The sequence below is a fragment of the Sphaerodactylus townsendi genome, linkage group LG15, assembly GCF_021028975.2.
Source record: "Sphaerodactylus townsendi isolate TG3544 linkage group LG15, MPM_Stown_v2.3, whole genome shotgun sequence".
Classification (NCBI taxonomy): domain Eukaryota; kingdom Metazoa; phylum Chordata; class Lepidosauria; order Squamata; family Sphaerodactylidae; genus Sphaerodactylus; species Sphaerodactylus townsendi.
In genome coordinates, this window is record NC_059439.1 from 7915114 (window position 1) to 7935028 (window position 19915).

At 47.6% G+C, this 19915-nt stretch overlaps 1 protein-coding gene across 2 annotated transcripts in view; it reads left to right on the forward strand.

The window, feature by feature from the left end:
• WIPF2 (WAS/WASL interacting protein family member 2) overlaps positions 1-19915 on the forward strand; it is a 48325-nt gene that overhangs the window by 12598 nt on the left and 15812 nt on the right. Inside the window, exons 2-5 of one of the 2 annotated variants that reach the window (XM_048517261.1) lie at positions 6097-6152; positions 15611-15725; positions 17243-17375; positions 19159-19278. In XM_048517261.1, the coding sequence (XP_048373218.1) occupies positions 15669-15725; positions 17243-17375; positions 19159-19278 (310 nt within the window). In that variant the 5' untranslated portion in view covers positions 6097-6152; positions 15611-15668. The remainder of the gene's footprint in view (positions 1-6096; positions 6153-15610; positions 15726-17242; positions 17376-19158; positions 19279-19915) is intronic. The other variant, XM_048517260.1, reaches the window with a different exon arrangement.

Consider the following 19915-nt stretch of genomic DNA (forward strand, 5'->3'; position numbering starts at 1 on the left):
TTCAGCACAAAAAAATGTACTGAAAAAATTAACTTATACACGAGTATATATGGTATATGCCATTAAAGGTATTTGATTCGATTCGGACTCTGATGCAGATCATGGGATTTCTTCAGGAAAAATAAGAATACATTTTTCTGGACCAATCTGTTGAGATGTACCCATTGTTTTCTCTGCGAAAATGACCAATTCTGTTGTACATAATTTGTAAAACTCGTGGGAGCCTTCCTGACCTCAGTCAGGCAGTTCATCAGGTTTTGGGTCACACTACAGAGAAAGCACGTGTATGAGCGGTTGTTGATCATGTCCATCTGCGGGATGTCACTCTCAGAATGCATTGCTCAGGTGAGCCAAGTTGTCTCTACAGGACGTAGGTGGGGAGGATCAAGGCTTCTAGAATTCAGCCCGATAACTTTTGGGCAGCCAGTGGAGTACGGGAGTAATGTGCAAGTTCTGCCTGGCTCCCAGTAAGAATCAAGCTGCAGCGTTCTGCATCAACTGGAGTTTCTTGAATTGAGTTTCGGGAGAGGCTTATTTCTAAAACCTCTTACAGTTTTACTCCATGGTACTTTCTCCCTTCCCAGTGTATAAATCAGGAATATTGCATTTGTTGAAGCTGAACAAGCTTGTTTTGTTTTTCGTGCTTAACTTTTCAAAAGTATTGCATTGGCTGAACAACAGGTTGTGTTTTATGGCCATCTTGCAAGGAGTGTAGAGACCCAGATCTGCTACTGGGCCGCCCGTGTTCACCTTCTCCCACCCAGCTTTCCCTGTTCCTCCTTGCCATTCCTGGGCTTGCATGCTACTGGCAAGAAAATCACAGCCCACTTTTGGGTCCTGAAAAGCATGTTTTCTTTCTTGTGCCGTGCTTATGTAAGCTAGGTATGTATTTAGAATGATTCTATCCTGTTGCCCTTTGATATTCCTTTTACGGGTAGTCAAAGGCAGTCCATTATTTTCCACGTGTTGCCTGTAGGGACGGCTGAGGCTGGAGAAAAGGGTATGCTTGAGGCTAACTAATGAGCAGTGCTAAGCTAAATGTGAAGAACCCTGACAGTATGCTTGCACTATGAAGTGCTTGGAAACATTTCAGCAATATATGTCACAGTAAAAAAATATTTTTTCAAAAAGATGCTTGGAAACGTTTTCGAAATCGGAAAAAAACTGCGCAAAACTCCACGGAGGAAACATTTCATTAGTAGGCTGGAAACAATGTAAATTGCTTGTATGGACAGGGAATATTATAGCATGAATTAACTTGACCTTAAGTTAATGACCTTAAGAATCTTGACCTTAAGAATCTTTTCTAGATGCTTCATTGCTGTCCTTCTCAGTCTTCTGGTCCTGATACCTTTTTGCTTTTGAAAGCTGGAGTCTATGCATTACTTGCATGAAGTAAACCAGAGGTCCCCAACTTGGTGACCCCAACACCTGTCCTCCCTTACCAAGTGTTTGTCTCCTGGTGGGGCTATTGCCCAGCAGGGCCTGCAATTCGTATTGGGCACCTGAGTGGTTATGCAGATTAAAATAATATTGGCTGATTTTGCACGGGCCAAATGTAATGCGTTGAGGCCCTTTTTAAAAGTGTGATGGGTGGGGGGGGGGGAGTTCCCACAGAACTCGCCCCTTCCCCAGACTCTTCTAACCTGTTATATCTGCCAGAACCTAAACTAGCAACTTTTCCCCTTTAACCCGGGTTTCAAATGCTTCCTGCTTGCCTGTGCAATCTCCACCCCCTTCCATCCACCATTATGGTGGATTCCACAGGCGGCAGCCATTGGAATGGATTCTCTATTAGGTAGCTGCCATTCCGGTAGGTGGGTAGCGTGGATTCTTGGGAGGGTGAATTCTTGGAGATTCTCAGCTGTGTGGCTCACACAGAAACACAGTATTTCCTGTGCGAACTGTGCCGCCTCCGGGACCCCAGCAATTTCAGCTGACCCCAGCACCCACCGTGCAAACGACGGCACAGGCAACTGAAACGGGTTACATGAACCCATATTGCCTGTGGAGAATCAACCATTGTTTCATCTGCTGTACACTACTTCCTCCTCTTTGGGTTCTGCATTCTACCATAATGTTTGCTTTATTCCCTCTCTTTTCCAGAGCATTAAAAAAAATTACTGTCCTTGCCCCCCTGCATTTGGGCTTCCTCTGTGTGTATGTGTGTCCCTGCCTGCTGCAGTGGCCATTTTGTGGTTTACTCTGTTTCCCACAGCAGCCATTTTATGATTGTGATTACCACCCTGTGTCAGAACTTCCAGGGTGATCACAGGCTCAAAATGGTTGGGGACCCCTGAAGAAAACTCCTGCCTTGCAATGAGATGTCGGTTTCACATGAGGCATCACCATACAAATCTAGTTCAGCTGCCATTGAACCCCAAGGCCTGTTTCTTAGTTCCTGCTTTTCTTCCAGTTCCATGGAAGTTTATGTTGCACTGAAGAAATACTAATCCTCTCCTCATGTCTGTGATCTTAAGTTGGACGGACATCTTGGAATTTGGTTCTGTATGTAAGAACTCTGAGGAATGCAGAACCCAAAGAGGAGGAAGTAGTGTACAGCAGTCAAATGGGGAATAGAACTATGACAATGAGGAGAAAAATGGGACAAAAAGCCGCCAAAGGGCATGGAACAAGACTCAGTTGTTTCAGTATTATGTTGCCACAATAGAGAGCCAACATGGTGTGGTAGTAAAGGTGTTGGACTAGGACCAATTGGCCATGTTGGCAGGGGCTGATGGGAATTTAGTTCATAAACATCTGGAGTGCCATAGGTTCGCCACCACTGGACAAGGACCTTGGGAACCCAGGTTCGAGTTCCCACTGTGCCATGGAAGCTTGCTGGGTGACCTTGGGCCAGTCATGCACTGCCAACCCCAATCCCGACAAGTATTTGGATGGAAGACCTCCAAGGAATACTACAGTCATGATGTGGAGGCAGGCAATGGCAAACCACCTCTGAAAATCTCTTGCTCTGGAAAGCCTTATGGTGTCGTCATAAATTATCTGGGAAAATCTCCCCCCCCACCCCCCAATGCTGGATTGGGGGTCAGATTTACTAATCTGGCTTGCGTAAGAGGAGGCTCTCATACCAGGAAGAGTTTCTGTTGCCTCTTGGACCTTTGCCTGGTGTGTATTTTCTGGAGCCCGCCTTACCAGAGGCATGCTGGAGCATGTGTCTGACTCGCTGGGAGCCACTCACTTCCCTTCCTGTTTAGATGATCCTGCTGGGAAGCATCCTGGCCACCCATGTGACATCACAGTCACTTTAGGGGCGGTGCTTTTTTACATGCTTGTAAACTTGAGAGGTACCTTTGGCCCAAGATGAGAGGGAGAGAGAGAGAGGGAAGGAGAGAGTTCTCTAGTTCACACAAATCGTCAGAGAGAAACCCGAATGGTTTGGTCTTCTCTTTACATGAAATCTCTTGCTTTCTTAAATACCTCCTGACTTGGTAAGCTCTACTCTTTTTCTAGTTTGCTTCCCTTCCAGATATTTTCAAAGAACTGCTAGTTCTTGGGAAATGATGTGAACTTGGACAAAGCCATGCCTTCTGTAGGGTGTTGTGGGTTTTCCGGGTAGTATGGCCATGTTCCAGTAGCATTTCCTCCCGACATTTCACCTGCATCTGAAAATGCCAGCCACAGATGCAGGTGAAACGCTAGAGAACATGCTACTGGAACATAGCCATACAACCTGGAAAACCCACAACACCCTAGTGATTCCGGCCACGAAAGCCTTCTGTATTCAGGTGGCTGTCTGATGTAAATTGTATGCTGTCCGAAGTGTGTTGGTGGGCGATGGCGGTGGAGGAGTAGTGTGCCTTGGTGGAGGCAAGCATTTGGCCTTGGATGTAAATATTTCTTTTTTTATATATAAACATTGTGATGTTTTTGTGAAAAATAAAAAATATAAAAGCAGTTAGACGAAACAAAAGGATAAGGACAGAGACAAAACTTTACTTGATTTCAGTTCTAAATATCATGAGAGAGCCAATAGAGTTATACAAAAATGTTCTATAACGGCTTATATTGATCAAGTGGTATTCGGTCAGCAGATTATTTTCAATATTAACGCCAGATGTAAATATTTATTCAATGGCTTAAATTGCTTTTAGTTTGATGAGTGTGTGGTTTGTACTGTGTAATGTCCTAGATTGAGGTTTTTTCCAATAAAGTGGTCTGATCTTCTGGGTCAATTATGGCTAGCATGCCATGGTACCCGTGAATGCCATGGTACAGCTGATGTGTTTCCTGAGGCCCACTTTCCTCTTCCCCACAGCAGAAACTAGAGGTTTGTGAAGGTGACTCATGTCTGATACCAAAGGCCTCAGAAAAGGGTTTCTCAGCAACTCCTCTGAATTTAACAAAATTTCATTCTATCTCTTTGCCTGGAGCTGGTCTAGTTCTTGCTTCAGCAGACATTATTAAAACTGGGTGCATTCCAGCAGCATTAGACTTCCCAATTTGAAGGAGGTCTGACTGGTGTAATTTGATGTCATTGGTCTTGTGGTTTTGAGATGTATCGGCGTTATGGAGTGACTCACAGGTGATAACTTCCTGGATCAGCTTCCTTAACTGAAGTGTTTCTGTTGTGACGTTGTACCTGGGGCCCTGTATCTACCTGCCAAAGTTATGCAAAGCCTGTGTGGGTGTAAGATGCTGGCTATTGCAATTCTGCATTAAGCCTGAACTCAGATTGCTCTGCAAGTAGGGTTTACAGGCTTGCACTAAAAGCACACAAAAGATTCTTGCAGTCTTTTAATTCCCATTAACTGGGCCCTAAATTTCAAATTGGTAAAATAGTGACAGGTTTGAAAAAAAAAGAAGAGTTGGATTTATATCCCCCCTTTCTCTCCTGTAAGGAGACTCAAAGGGGCTGGCAAACTCCGTTCCTTCCCCCCCTTCCCCAGCAAACACCCTGTGATGTAGGTGGGCTGAGAGTTCTGTAGAGCTGTGACTAGCCCAAGGTCACCCAGTTGACGTGTGTTGGAGTGTACAGGCTAATCTAGTTCCCCAGATAAGCCTCCACAGCTCAAGTGGCAGAGCAGGGAATCAAACCCGGTTCCTCCAGATTAGAGTGCACCTGCTCTTAACCACTATGCCACTGCTTCTCTCAAAAGCTGTTTGAAGCTCTCAGAGAAAACCAGTGTGCCCATTTCACTGTAAATTGAAGCCAGTTTTATATTGCACTAATTGTCATATCTTCCTTCAAAGACCTGTGGCATTGCTCTTGGGGGAGTTTGCTGAGAGAGGACCTTGAGCTCCTTAATAGAATTATTACTGGGAAAAGATTCTGGGGTGGGAACCAAGGCAACAAAGCAAATATGAAACCTTCCATAACTAGTGTTTGGTGCATATGGCAGCACTGCATTAAGAGTGAGCTGTGAAGCAGGAGGAAGAGTACTTTGGATTTATACCCTGCCTTTCTCTCATGTAAGTAGTCTCGAAGTAGATTTTACAGACTCCTCCCCTTCCTTTCCCCGCAACAGACATGTGAGGTAGGTGGGGCTGAGAGAGTTCAGAGAGAACTGTGACTAGCCCAAGGTCACCCCAGCAGGCTTCATGTGTAGGAGCAGGGAAACAAATCCAGTTCACCAGGTAAGAGGCCACCACTCATGCGAAGGAGTGGGGAATCAAACCCGGTTCTCCAGATTATAGTCCTCTGCTCTTAACTACTTTACTACGCTGCCATCCAAGAGTGTTTGTATGTGGGTGTGTCTTTTTACAGTGCTGTGTCAATAGCGTGAGGTTCCTTGCCTTCCATATTTCTGTTCATTTCATGGATATTTTTGCAGCTACCACAAAAGAGCGTGTGGGGAGTCTAAAATGTCAAAATGTGTTCTGTATACAATATTGAACATTGTTCTTCTGTAATAGTCTCTAATGAAGAGGCAGTGAAACCTCTGGGGTTGTTTCCTCCCAAAAAGACACTTCTCAGAATATTTTAGCTACAATTAAATTTATCCTTATCCTTTATTCAGGTTAAGTGTCTTGCCTGTAGTCTTTTGATTCTCTCAAAAGGTGGGGTTGTTTTCCCCCCAAAAAAGGCTCTTCTGAGAATATTTTAGTTGTAAATTTGTCCTTTTTTGGTTTCAGCTGAGTGGCCTGCCTGTGGTCCTTTGATTCCCCCAGAGAGTAAGAGAAAATAGAGGGTGAGTGAGCTAATTTGAATGTGGCCTGTAGAATACATTTGGGCCCAGCAACTGGTGTCTGGGTATAAATAATGTACATTTTAGCAGGCCTCGGTGGCCAGTCACTTGTGCTATCTCTTCCCTCTCCCTGTGAATGTGCCATGATGTCAGTCTGTCACTCCCCACTTGGCTTTGGAGACACATAAAAGCGTGGGAATCTCACAGTATCCCAAGCTCAGTGGGAAATAATGAATGGATGTTTGCTTTCTCCTAAGCTTTCTGGCCCTCACCAGATTAGAGTTGGCCACTCTTTAACCTCTTGTGTATCTAGTGAAAGACTCAACCTGCCTCTTTGTCCTTGGTAGAGAACTTGGTGGGGGGAATAGTTGTGGTCTCATGCATCGTGCTGAGACACTAGGATCATATGCTGACTGCAAAGATGCTATGGTGGCCTCGGGCCATCTATTGACCACATTGATATAACCCTGATAACATGTTATTGTGGGGCAAATGTGGCACAGTTGACTTGTTAGTTAACTGACAGCACATTATTTTACCACAATCAAATATTGTCACACTACATGAAGCCAAGACTGCTCTGTCGCTGACAGATGACTTCTTAAATTTTGTTATGGTGTAATTTTTTTAATTAGGATGAGAGTGGGGACCACTTGCCTTTCTGCCATGAAATGCAAATGTGGCAGTTACCTGTGACTGCAGGCATCCCTAAACAAGTGTGCTACAGCCACCTGCTCACACCCTGGGTGATTTGTCTGGGTTGTTCTGAAAGGGATTGTGCAAGAGATTGGATTGCAGTCTAGAAGAACTGGCCTTGTGCTGCCTCATCACAGTAGCATTTAAAAACTGGTTTGTTCTTTTAAAAAATAGCAGTTACTTGGTTTTACTTATGCATTTCATTCTGTGAAAAAAATGATCTTGTAACTGCAGGGTGAATTATCCAGAATAAAAGCTGACTGAACTCATTTGCACTGATGGAAGCCAGCATAGTATAGTAGCTAGAGTAGGGGTGGCCACGGCTGATGGGAATTGTAGTCCATGAACATCTGGGGCACCATAGTTTGGCCACCTCTGAGCTAGAGTGTTGAGCTGTGATCTGGGAGTTTGGGACCCTGCTCTGGCATGGAAGCTTGCTGGGTGACCTTTGGCAGGCCATGTGATCTAAGCCTAACCTACTTCCACATGGTTGTTGTGAGGAGAAAAAGATGCAAGCCACTTGGGATCCCATTAGGGCAGGGGTTTTCAAACTATGGCCCTCCAGATGTTAATGGACTACAATTCCCATCAGCCTCTGTCAGCATGACCAAGTGGTAGGGCTCATGGGAATTGTAGTCTATGAACATCTGGAGGGCCATAGTTTGAAGACCCATGCATTAGGGTATTTGTGTGTGGGGGGGGGGGATATTGTCAAGTCACAGCTGACTTATGGCAACCCCATGAGGTTTTCAAGGCAAGAGACTTTCAGAGGTGGTTTACCATTGTCTGTGTGGGCTGAGAGAATCGTGAGAGAACTGTGATTAGCCCAAGGTCACCCAGCAGGCGTCATGTGGAGAAGTGGGGATTCGAACCTGGTTCACCAGATTAGAATCTGCCATTCTTAACCACTATACCAGGGGTAGGGAACCTGCGGCTCTCCAGATGTTCAGGAACTACAATTCCCATCAGCCCCTACCAGCATGGCCAATTGGCCATGCTGACAGAGGCTGATGGGAATTGTAGTTCCTGAACATCTGGAGAGCCGCAGGTTCCCTACCCCTGCACTATACCATGCTGACTCTTCATTGGGGTATTTTAATGAAGTAAATACACATCCAATGTCATTAGGCAGTAATAACATCTTACACAGTGAATCACTAGTATGTCCTTATGTATTTTATGTATTTTATTTAATTATTTGTTAAATTTGTGGGCCGCCTCATCCCCGAAGGGCTCGAGGCGGCTCACAACACGGCTGTTCTCCAAGACAGCAAATCAATACAGCATAAAAAACTTATTTTATCTTACAATGGATATTATGCCATGTATTTTATTTTTCCGCACTGATTGTAGATTGTTGTAGGGGTGGTTTCAGCGCTACGTTGCGATTCTTAAAGTTTTACTTTGTGTTGTATTGTTTCAGCCTGTGTTTATGTGTGTGGGTAATATTATGACCTATGGTTTCAATAGAATACTTTACAAAAAGGTTGATGCCACTAGTCTGTGTCCTGTGACTTTTCTCATCAGTGAATTCCTCTGGAGCAGGGAGTGTCCTCAAACAGCCTCTCGGGCTAGAGGGAGACCCTACCATACTTTAAAATCTTCGACTATATTTGTCCGATCAGTGAACAAAATCCTTTTCAGCCTATCGGGTTTTCTAGTCCTCACATGAGGCGTCCCCCGGACCTCATGTTAGGCCAAATGCTCTGCAGGGTTACAAAGGGCAGGTGGTGCTTTCTCCTGGAGGCGAGGCTTGGGCATCCTGATTGGATGATTCCCAACTCAATCTCAGGGAGGCAGGACCAACTTTGTTGTCACTTCCTGAAGAGGGTTGGGCACCCATTCTGGATCCAGTATTGTTCCTGCCTAGCTAAGGGAGAGCAGGGCTTGGACAGTGCTCCAAGCATTTTTTGGATAGACTCTTAACTTCTTCACCTTTCACTCTTTGTGTCACCTTTGTCTTCTATAATCAGTAAGTCTCAGTTCATCTCGTTTCTTCTCTCCCCTCCCTGCGTGTTTGCTAATTCCCGCCCAAATAGCAGCCCTCGCAAAGGCCCTTAATATGGCCTCACTGCGATCCTTCTCACCACCACCCCCACCTGAAACTTTTGGAAAATCGGCTGCTGAAGGCACCAGAGCAGCCACCCGTTCCGGGCAGCCCAGCTCTGGCGCGGCAAAGACGGCGGCAGCGGCGGCCACAAAATCGAAACCGCCGCATAAGGAAGCCGCGCCAAAGAAAAAAGGCGTGAAAACGGCCCCTGCAAAGCGCCGCAAAGCCCAGGAGGAGGAGCCCGCTGCCTGCGATCGGGGCACCAGCGTCCTTACCCAGGACGTGGCTGGCGGAGCCCCGCAACTACCTCCGCACCCCCCAACGATGCAAACGGAGGATAGCAGGGACCGATACGGTTCCTCTGCTGAGAGAGGGGGCGGAGAAGATATGGACCACGCTGAGGGAGGCTGCAGCCCATCCAGCCAGAGCAACTCAGCACCGGAAGAACCAGATGCAAATCACAGTTCCAGGCAAGATTGCGGGCAAACGGAGGGGGGAGGTTCTTCTTCTTCCAAAACCCTTTCCTAAACTGACACCAGCTCCTGGGCAAATGCTTCCCCAGCACAATTAATGCATCTCTTCACCAAAAGAATTAGGGAGGAAATTTCCCTGCATGATAAAAAGAAACGTAAAAGCCACAGCAGGGGGCGCCGTAGATCCAGCCATAGGGATAGGCGCAGGAGAAGGTACAGTTCCAGTTCCTCCTCAGGGTCCCGCAGTCCCCCTCCATCCACCTCTGCTTACAGGGATCAGTTAAACATCTCAGAGGATGAACACAGTGAGGAGGAGGTCATAGAACCTGTGGAACATTTCTCAGAAAATGAGGAAACTCCCACTGAACCTGCTGAACAATGCAAAAGATTTTTTAAGCAAGAAGAACTGCCCCTTATGTTAACTAAAACTATATCAGCACTGGAATTGCACGATGAGGCAGACGCAGAAGACCCCTCTGCCCCTTCTGGTTCCACCAAACCCAAAAAAGGCTGCCCCAAAGGGAGAAAAGAAATCTTTCCTCAAACTGAGGAATCCCCCCGGGCATTTCCTCTACCTGAATACTTTGAGAGGAGAATAAGGAGGGAATGGCTGAACTTAGACGCCAGTAAAAGCTGCCCCTCACTTCTTAAGAAGCTCTATGTCCTTCCAGATCATATCCACTCCATGATCCAAACCCCTCTAGTTGACGCCCCAGTAGTCGCAGTCCAGTCAGGAGGCCTGGTCACCAAGGACGGAGAGGGCACCTTAAAAGACCCCGCTGACAGGAAGGGGGAGGTCATTCTTAAAAGAATGCATGATCGCCTGGCCCTAGCTTTAAGAACACTGGCTTCCTCTGCCACCATGGCCAGAGCAGCTATTATCTGGGCCAGAAGGATCTTGTCCATCATTCCTCCTGAACACATAGGGATCAAAGAGGGAATGGAGAGAATGCTGTCAGCCGTCTCCTTCTGGGCTGACTCCACCTTCGATGCACTCATCCTAAAGTCCCGTATAATGGGACTGGGAGTGCTGGTCAGGAGGCAAGCATGGCTTAAGTCTTGGCAGGCCGATTTTCACTCTAAGCAGGTAGTCGCAGCCTATGATTATCACGGCTCACGCCTCTTTGGTAAGGAATTAGACGCAGTATTGGTGGAGTCCAAAGGTAATAAGAAAACCATGCCCAGGTATGTTAGGTCAGAGCAAGGGTCCTCCTTCAAACCATACACCACCTTTAGATCTCAGCGAACACTAACACGTGCTCCCAGGGACGGCAGACGTTGGTCTAACTCCAACTCCTTTCGTAGACGTCCCACCAACAACAATTCCAATAACAACACTTCCTTTCGTGCTTCCAACTTCAGACAAGGAAGGGGGGGCAAGTCCTTCCAGCCCGACCGACCTGCCAGATCCTGACCATCACGGCACTCCGGTCGGCGGCCGTCTGCAGAAATTCCATCTTCGCTTGCCAGGCAACCACGTCGACCAATGGACTCAAGAGGTGGTGACCACCGGCTACCTCATAGAGTTTTACAGAATTCCCAGACCCCGATTTCAAGCCTTTCCCATACTGCGCAACCCAGCGAAGAGACTGAGAACACAGGAGGCCATTCGCCATCTACTCCAGATCCAGGCAATCGAGCCGGTACCGCCTTTGGAGCACTTCTGCGGGGTTTACTCCCACTTCTTTACAGTGCCCAAGAAGAACGGAGAGTGGCGAGCCATCCTAAATCTAAGATATGTGAACAGAGCCATCCATCTACGGCGATTCAAAATGGAAACTCTAAGGTCCATAGTGGAAAATCTTCGTCCAGGGGACCATCTCACGTCACTAGACCTCACCGAGGCGTATCTGCATATACCAATCAACCCACGTCATCGTTGCTTCCTGAGGTTCGCAGTGGGACAAGATCACTATCAGTACAGAGCACTTCCGTTTGGACTCGCCACTGCCCCGAGAGTTTTCACAAAGGTCCTGCTGGCACCCATCACGGCCCTCAGAGAACAGGGCATCCACGTCCACCCTTATCTGGACGACATCCTAGTCCGGTCGGTCTCCAGAAAAAAGGCCAGGGAGGACGTACAGCTGGTGATGAAAACTCTGGTCTATCATGGCTTCTTAGTCAACTTGCAAAAAAGTTCGCTGTCGCCCACCACACGCATGGAACACCTGGGAGCCATAATCGACACGCAGCGCAACGCTCTCTTCATCCCTCACGCGAAGGCCCTCAAGATACAGAGGCTCTCGACCTCCTTCATAACAGCCAGGAAGTCATCACTCCTCCAGCTGGCCAAACTGATGGGCCTCCTCATATCCATAATAGATATGCTCCAGTGGGGGCGACTACACGCGCGATGCCTCCAGAGATTTCTGAGACCTTATCAATGGCACATCATGCAAAAAATAGACAAGACGGTGGTCATTCCAACGACGCTCAAGCAGAGCCTCACCTGGTGGTCGCACCTCAAGAACATGTCCACAGGCAAGGTGTACCTGCACGACTAAAGAATTCAGATTTTCACCGATGCCAGCCTGCGCGGCTGGGGAGCCTCTCTCCAGGGCAAGACCGCCCAAGGAATCTGGACTCCGGCCCAGGCCCGTCTTCCCATCAACCTACTGGAGATGATGGCCATTCGCCTAGCACTCCAACAGTTCCAACGTTACATCCTCAACCGTCATGTGCTGGTGAGAACGGACAACGTTGCAGCCAAATCACATCTCAACAACCAAGGGGGGTCCAGATCTCTCCAGCTACACCAGGAAGCCCTAAACATTCTATCCTGGGCGGAACTGCACCTCCAATCTCTGGCAGCAGAGCACATCAAAGGGAACCTAAATATCAAAGCCGACTGGTTGAGCAGGCAAACAATTCTCGAAGCGGAATGGAAACTTAATCCATCAATTTTCCTCCAAATCTGCCACCTGTTCGGGACTGCCCAGATAGATCTCTTCGCATCAGAGAAGAATCATCAACTACCAGCATTTTTTACCAGGTATCATCATCCCAGCGCGGCAGCCACCGACGCACTGACCTCTCCATGGCCTCCGGGCCTGCTATACACCTTCCCACCAGTCCCGATCATACCCAAACTCCTCAGAAAGATCTGGAAGGAGGAGGCAGACGTGATCCTGGTGGCCCCCTGGTGGCCGAGAAGACCATGGTTCTCTTCCATTCTTCAGCTGTCAGTCGCTCCACCCCTTCGACTTCTTACGCCGCCGGACATGCTGTCTCAGGGGCCTATCCTGCATCGCAACCCCCAGTGGTTCTGTTTAACCGCATGGCACTTGAACGCACGTCACTAGAGAAGAAGGGTTACTCACCAAAGGTAATTGATACCATCATGGCCTCCCGTCGGCCATCCACCCTCCGCATCTACGACTCCTCGTGGAAATCCTTCGCCAGATGGGCTCACCTCCACCACGCCGACCCGATACGCCCCAAGGTCGCCCAGGTATTAGTGTTCCTACAAGAGGGATCTGAAAGAGGACTCAGAAGCGCTACACTAAAAAGACAGATGGCGGCATTGTCCACAGTATGGAACAGACTTCAGGGAGTTCAGCCCACCAAACATCCAGACATCCTGAGATTCCTCAAGGGAGTACGTCAAAGTCATCCACCGGTCATCCACCGATTCCCCTCGTGGAAGCTGAACATCTGCTAAACGCACTCACCAAACCTCCATTCGAACCCGTTCAATCGGCTCCATTGAGATGGATCAGGATGAAATTACTATTCTTAGTGGCAATCACCTCTGCAAGAAGGGTCTCAGAACTCCGAGCCCTGTCAGTTAACTCACAACTGTGCATCTTCCACAAGAACAAGGTAGTCATGAGACTTGACCCCACATTCCTACCAAAGGTAGGCTCATCCTTCCACCTCAAACAAGACATTGTGCTTCCATCGTTTTTCCCTTCGCCAAGACATCCCAAAGAGATCCTATGGCACACCTTGGATGTCAGGAGGAACCTCAAGGCGTACATCATTCGCACTGAGGACATCAGAAAGACTGAATCTCTATTCATTAACATTTCCGCGCCTAACCTGGAAGCCCAGATGTCAAGAGCAGCCATCAGTTCCAACATCAGGTCATGCATAGCCGAAGCATATAGGTCAGCTAACATTCCCATTCCTCAGGGGATCACTGCACACTCCACCAGAAGCGCTGCCACTAACGCAGCCTTCAGACGTCAAATCCCAGTAGAGGACATATGCAAAGCAGCTACATGGTCCTCCAGCACATCATTCATTAGACACTACAGACTCCAATCCATGGCCGATAACGACGCAGTCTTCGGCCACCGAGTCCTAGAACACATCTTCGGTGATTAGTCCCACCCTAGGGACACTGCTCGGGGAGGTCCCAATCAGGATGCCCGAGCCTCACCTCCAGGAGAACGGTCCATTGGTAGACTTTGCCTGAAGGGGCCTTCTCCTGGACTGCGACGAGGGCATCCTGGCCCTCCCAAAATATCACCGAGTAACAAGTTTAGTACGTACAGTCAGGCAAGAAAAGTGATAATTCAGGGACTCTAGATCAGTCGTTCAGTTAGTTCTATCCATATCTAGTTTCATTGTGTTTGGCATGTTGCCAAGTTCTGTTCCTTGTCTCACATTTCTGTTGTTACTTCCTAATGTTCTGATTCTCATGTTGTTTGTCTGGAGCTACTCTCTAATACTACTATGCTAGTCAAATACTGGATCCAGAATGGGTGCCCAACCCTCTTCAGGAAGTGACAACAAAGTTGGTCCTGCCTCCCTGAGATTGAGTTGGGAATCACCCAATCAGGATGCCCTCATCGCCGTCCAGGAGAAGGCCCCTTCAGGGTAAGTCTACCAATGGACCGTTCTGCTGTCTTGGTCCACTGCCCTTGCATCCCTCAGAGATGACAGACCAGAAATTGAAGGTTTGCCATAGTGACCTTGGACCTTCACAATTATGAGTGAAAATGAGGTGTGTTACTGAAGCAGAATTTTGGCATCATTTAAAATGTATCAAACATAGGGTTCAAGAAGGAGGACTCTGGGAAGATATTCCCCTGTGGATAACCGTTAATCCAGAGGCGTATAGGGAGAAATGGCACCAGGAGACAGCTCCTTCTCTGAGTGCCTCCCCCCAGCCCCCCCCCCTCCCACAGGCCAGCTTTCAAAAGCTGGTCTGCATAGAGGGCGGGGAGCCCTTGGGGGGCGAGGCATGGGGAGGCGGGCCCCCAAGCCCCACCCCCAGCCTCTGTGCAGGCCGGCTTTTGAAAGCTGGCTTTTGAAAGGCTGGCTGCTGGGGGCAGGGAAGCTGGGGTGCATGCCATTTGATCACGTGAGGGGGGTGTCCGGTGCCCCCCACATGATCGAAAGGCGTGAGCCGGGGACATGGATGCCATGACACCTTTGATCCATAGCTTAACATGGAAATTATAGTTTAGTACCCAATGGTTTTTAAAACAAAGTAATTTTGATTTCCGGTGCCATGTTCTAGGCATTCTGGTAATATACAGCTGAACCTTTCTGTGATACTGTGTTTGTTAGGACAGACAGAATTTATGTATGCTGGTTGCTTTAGTGTTGTGGGTTTTTTAAATAGGATTTTATGCTTATTTTAATTATATATGCTCTAAGCAGCATTGAGGTATAATATTTTTAAAGTTATTTATGCCTGGAGATGCGTTCCATCTGCCTGTTACAATTTTTTTTAATGAAAAGAAATAATTGTGGCCATTGCTTTTATTTCCACTATTTACATACCGGTATGTGATTTTTTTTTTTTTTATTGTCAGACTTCCTGCATTTACAAATTACAGGCTTGGTGAAGCTAGGACTAGATTGGTGTGACCATGGCCATGTTAGCAGGAGCTGATGGGAATTGTAGTCCATGAACCTCTGGAGCGCCAGAGTTGGACACCCCTGCTCTAGTATCTGTGTGTTTGCTGGGTAAATGGACTGTTTATCTCTTCATCACCGCAATAGTAGTAACCGTCTCCCCAGCTAGAATCCTACTTACCTCTTGGGGGAATTTCAGACGATGCCTGCTGCTACTGTAACGTAAATCTGGCCATTTCTTCTTGATACAGCAACTAGTTGGGTATGGGGGGAGAAAATAGGGAAGTCACAATATGCGGATAAAAGCCTTAGAGAGATTGTCACAAGAAATACACACACTGGCTGTTGGCATCCTCTTCTACTATGGTGTTTGTGTTGATTGATTGTTTCTGTTTCCATTGTAACCATATCGCTTTGCTCCTTACCTGCAGGTTTTTATGAGTGACCAAAAATTCTCTTTACACTGAGCCAGCAGGGAGTGGGGTGAAGATGCCAATACCTCCTCCCCCTCCGCCTCCACCAGGACCACCCCCCACTTTCAGTCAGGTAGGTCCTTCCGCCCTTCCGACTGTGCTAACCTTCTGTTCAGCCCTGGGCAGGGTTCCCAGTTTCAGGCAAGAGGGGTCCGTTGCATAGTGGAAGAGTTGAGTTAATTCCCTGCTATATTGTCGTCTTGGGTAGCATTGCCAGGAAGGGCCTCTGCCAGAGTCCTTTGAGGACAAGGTAGTTTCGGGCGTACCCAGACCAAGTAAGACAATCTGGGTTCTTGGGTTGGGAAGGGCCAGTGCTGCGTTCACTCACTGGCAAGTTCCTTTAAAACAAACAGAAGTCCTGAGCCCAGGATGTCCTACAGCATTGGAGGAACATCAGTGAGACTGGCCACAAATGGCTGGATGAACTGACTTCACACTAGTCCCTTCTGCAAAGGCAACACTAACGGGTTAAATGACCCCCATGTTTCCTGTGTTACCATTTGCACGGCAGGTGCAAGGATCATCTGGGATCGCTGGGAGCCTGGTGACAGGATGCAGGATGTTTTGCACAGGAAATGTTTTGCTTTCTTGCGAAACGTGCACCCTCCTGAGAATCCCCCCCCCCCCCCAAATATACCGGCACAAAATCAAAATCCACCATAATGGTGGTTGGAAGGAGAGAAAGAACCCAGCACTGGCAAGCAGGAAGCATGTGAAACCCTGGTTAAAGGGGAAAAGTCGCTAATTTAGCAACTGTTGTTTGACCCAAGTTCAGCAAAATAAAACAGGTTAGAAGCGGTTGGGGGTGGGCAAGTTGTGTGGGAACCTCTCCCCCATAATTCTTTTTTCACACCCCTTAACCCATTATATTTTGCCTGTGCAGAATCTCCCAGTAAAGCAGCCCTAGATATTCTTAACGTGGCTGTGCTGTCAGCCGCACTCAGTGCCCTGTTTTGGGTATGGTTCTTTCTTAGACATTCCCTCAGCTATACTAGAAGGGGAACGGTGTTGCAGGTGATGGGATTGTGGTTTTGCAGATTGTTAAAGGTGGCTAAGGAAAGGGGTGGGTTGGCTTTAGGAGGGGAGGGGCTTGAGAGACATGGAAGGCTCAGTTCTAGCTATGAAAATAGTTCTGGGTGCAGCAGGATAGGTTGTGGTTCTGGGCTCTTTTTGGCCTGGTCACTGTGCTCCACCTGTTGAGGAAGAAACAAAATGCCTGCTTTTCATCCCTAAGTCCCATCAAGCAGCTTTCTGCTGTGTGCAGAAAGGGCTCTGTTTCCTTTAAAAGCCCTGTCTGTCCTGTCCTTTAAAGTTAAGCTTGGATTGTCCCAGCTTTGCCAGAAGGCTTTCTTCACCTGTGATTCCCCTTTCTGTCAGTCCTGATCAAGCAGGTTCCATTTCTCAGGGGCTGCTGATCAGCCAGTGCCTCTCACTCTCCTGTAGGAAGCAGAGAGTGAAGCTTCTCCTTCCCAGGAAGTATCCCTCAAGAACCTTGGGCTGAAAAGTATTTGCTTGGGCCGAAGCTGCCTCTGTGCCTTACCTTTATCTTTGGTGTGTGTTTCACGTGTGCTTGCTGTCATCTCCCTTCAGGCGAACACAGAGCCTCCGAAACTGAGCAGGGATGAACAGCGAGGCAGGGGGGCCCTGCTGCAAGACATCTGCAAAGGGGCCAAGTTGAAAAAGGTGGCCCAAGTCAACGACCGGAGCGCCCCCGTCATAGAGAGTAAGTGTGAGCCTGGGACGAAGGAAGCACATCCTGTGTCAAAGGCTACTTTTACTGCTAGCAGAACTTTGTCCCAACAGTTTTGGAGGCCCTGTTGTCTTTAAAAATGCTGAGCCGGTAGGATTGGAAAGAAGTACAGTGGAACCTCGGTTTTCACCTGACAGGCGACACTCAGCGAAAACTGAAACCGGCGAAAGCCGAAGTTACGCCGTTTGCGCATGCGCTGTGCAAATGGGAGTAGCAAATGTATGCAAAAAGCATAAATTTACGCAAACAGCGTATCCAAAAACCAAGGCAAAAAAAACCAGCCGAGGGCGACCGGCAAAAACTGAAACGGACGAAAACCGAAGGCTACAATTACCGAGGTTCCACTGTAGTTCAGAATTGCATGTGTAAATTGTGAGTAAAGTGCTGTCAGATTGTGGTCGACTTACAGCAACCCAGTAGGATTTTTAAGGTAAGAGACATTTGCCTTCCACTGCATGGCAACTCTGTTATTCATTGGTAATCTCCCATCCAAGTACTAGATTCTGCAATCTGATGAGATCAAGCTAGTTGGGCCATAATTATCAATATTGCAATAGGATAAGGTTTGCTTGCCCATGAGATGTGCTTTACTGGGGACCAGAAAAATTAGATAGGTCATTTTGAAGTGGATTTTTTCCATTCTCCATAGTGGGTACCTCGGCTCGCTTGCTAAATTTATCCACATCTCATGTACTGCAGTACAGAGTGTGCCTCATCCTTAGCGTATTGCCCCAGACCGCACCTTAATCCCAAGTGAAATCCCACAGGATTGATTTATTGATTCTGCCACATTCGAGTAACTCACTGGAGAGAATTGGCGCTGATGGCTGCAGAGTGATTTCTGCCATCAGCTTTCTCTTAGCTTGTGGTGCTCAGAGGTCTGGATTGCCTGGCACTGTGTGCTTGTTCTGCCTTCAGTCACTGAAGCACTGTTGTCCTGTCAGAAAGAGCAGTGCAAGAGAGGACAGCTCTGGAATCCCCTTAGCTCTGGGGTGCCCAACTCGGGTGTGTCAGATGCTCATGGACTACAATTCCCATCAGCCCCTGCTGGCATGGCCAATTGGCCATGCCACCAGGGGCTGATGGGAATTGTAGTTCATGAGCATCTGAAAGTGCCCGAGTTGGACACCTTCCGTAGCCCAATGGCAGCCAGCACTCCTGTCCAGTTCACCTTTTGGCTGCCAGACAAGATACTACCTGAAGACATGCACTCAGGTTGAGGTTTGACTTTCTAAAATCAAAGCTGTGACTCTGAGCAGTCCTTGTATGACTCCCAGTGATGCAGAAACTTGGAAGAGCAGAGAGCCTTGGGTTAGCAACGTAATGAAGCCAGTTAACGCTTCATTAAATCTGGGCAGTTAAAATGATCTCTCTATCTTGGTGAAGGGGATGCATTTACGCCTGTCTTTTCAGGCTGCAGTAGTTTGAAACCCACATGGACTTTGCCAGTAAAATGATTTGATTCTCAGCTGTTGACATTGGCCCTACAGCTGTTGGATGAACCTGATGTTGTTGGGCTCTCTTACAGACCTTGTATCGAATGGAGCAGGGCCCCCAGTGAGATGCCCTTGGGCACCATGGCACTGGCTGGCACCTTTTCTGGTGCCTGCCAAGTGTTTTTAGTAAGTGGATGGGGACAGGTAGGGTTTTTGCCCAGCAAGTCTTCTGTTTTGACTATTGGAGATTTGTATAGTGAATAAACTGCCATCTTGTTACCTTTCCGACTCATGATAATTTGGGAGTCTCTTTATTCCAGAATCCAAGGGTGGTGGAAGTGGCAGCCATGGTTCCAGTGCATCTCCCCTGCAACCGAAGGGGGGTCTTTTCCAAGGTGGTGTCCCCAAGCTTCGACCAGTAGGAGCAAAGGACAATTCTGGTAATTTGACCTCATCATGACTGATGTATTTTAACATGTGGGGTAACAAAGCCAATAAAGTAAAAAAACCAACCTTGGGGGCTGGGTTAGATCAATCATGGGAATTTATTACAAGTCATAATTTAAAACTGCAGGCTTAAGGCTGATATCATCAAGCATTCCTTAAATATGGTGTTTTGTAACTTGGTATTTAGTCCAATCCACATCCGAGTAATGTGGTCAGCAGCTTTGATTCTGACTCTTAATGATACTTGGAACGACAGATCCAGAAAAGCAGGGCCAAGAACTGAGGGAGGGGGCATGAGGAGGAGCCCTTGATGGCAGAGGGGGCCGTAACTCAGATGGAGGGTGGATAGGGGACTGTCATAATGGAAAATAATGAACTAGGAAGGCCGCGAGTGGTTCAACTGAATAACAAAAATACCTGGATTAGAGGAATTTTGGCTAGCTAACTGTAGGTCTCTAGCCATAATAAGAATGTCCCAGAAATTTCTCATTGCTGTGGGAAAATAATGACATGTACAAAGCAGTCTGGGCTGTGGAGCTTCATCACCTGGGGTACTGAAAATCTGCCCAGTGTACAGTCTATTGTGAAAAGGGCTGTCAGTGTCAAATAACTACATAAAACTGATTGTTG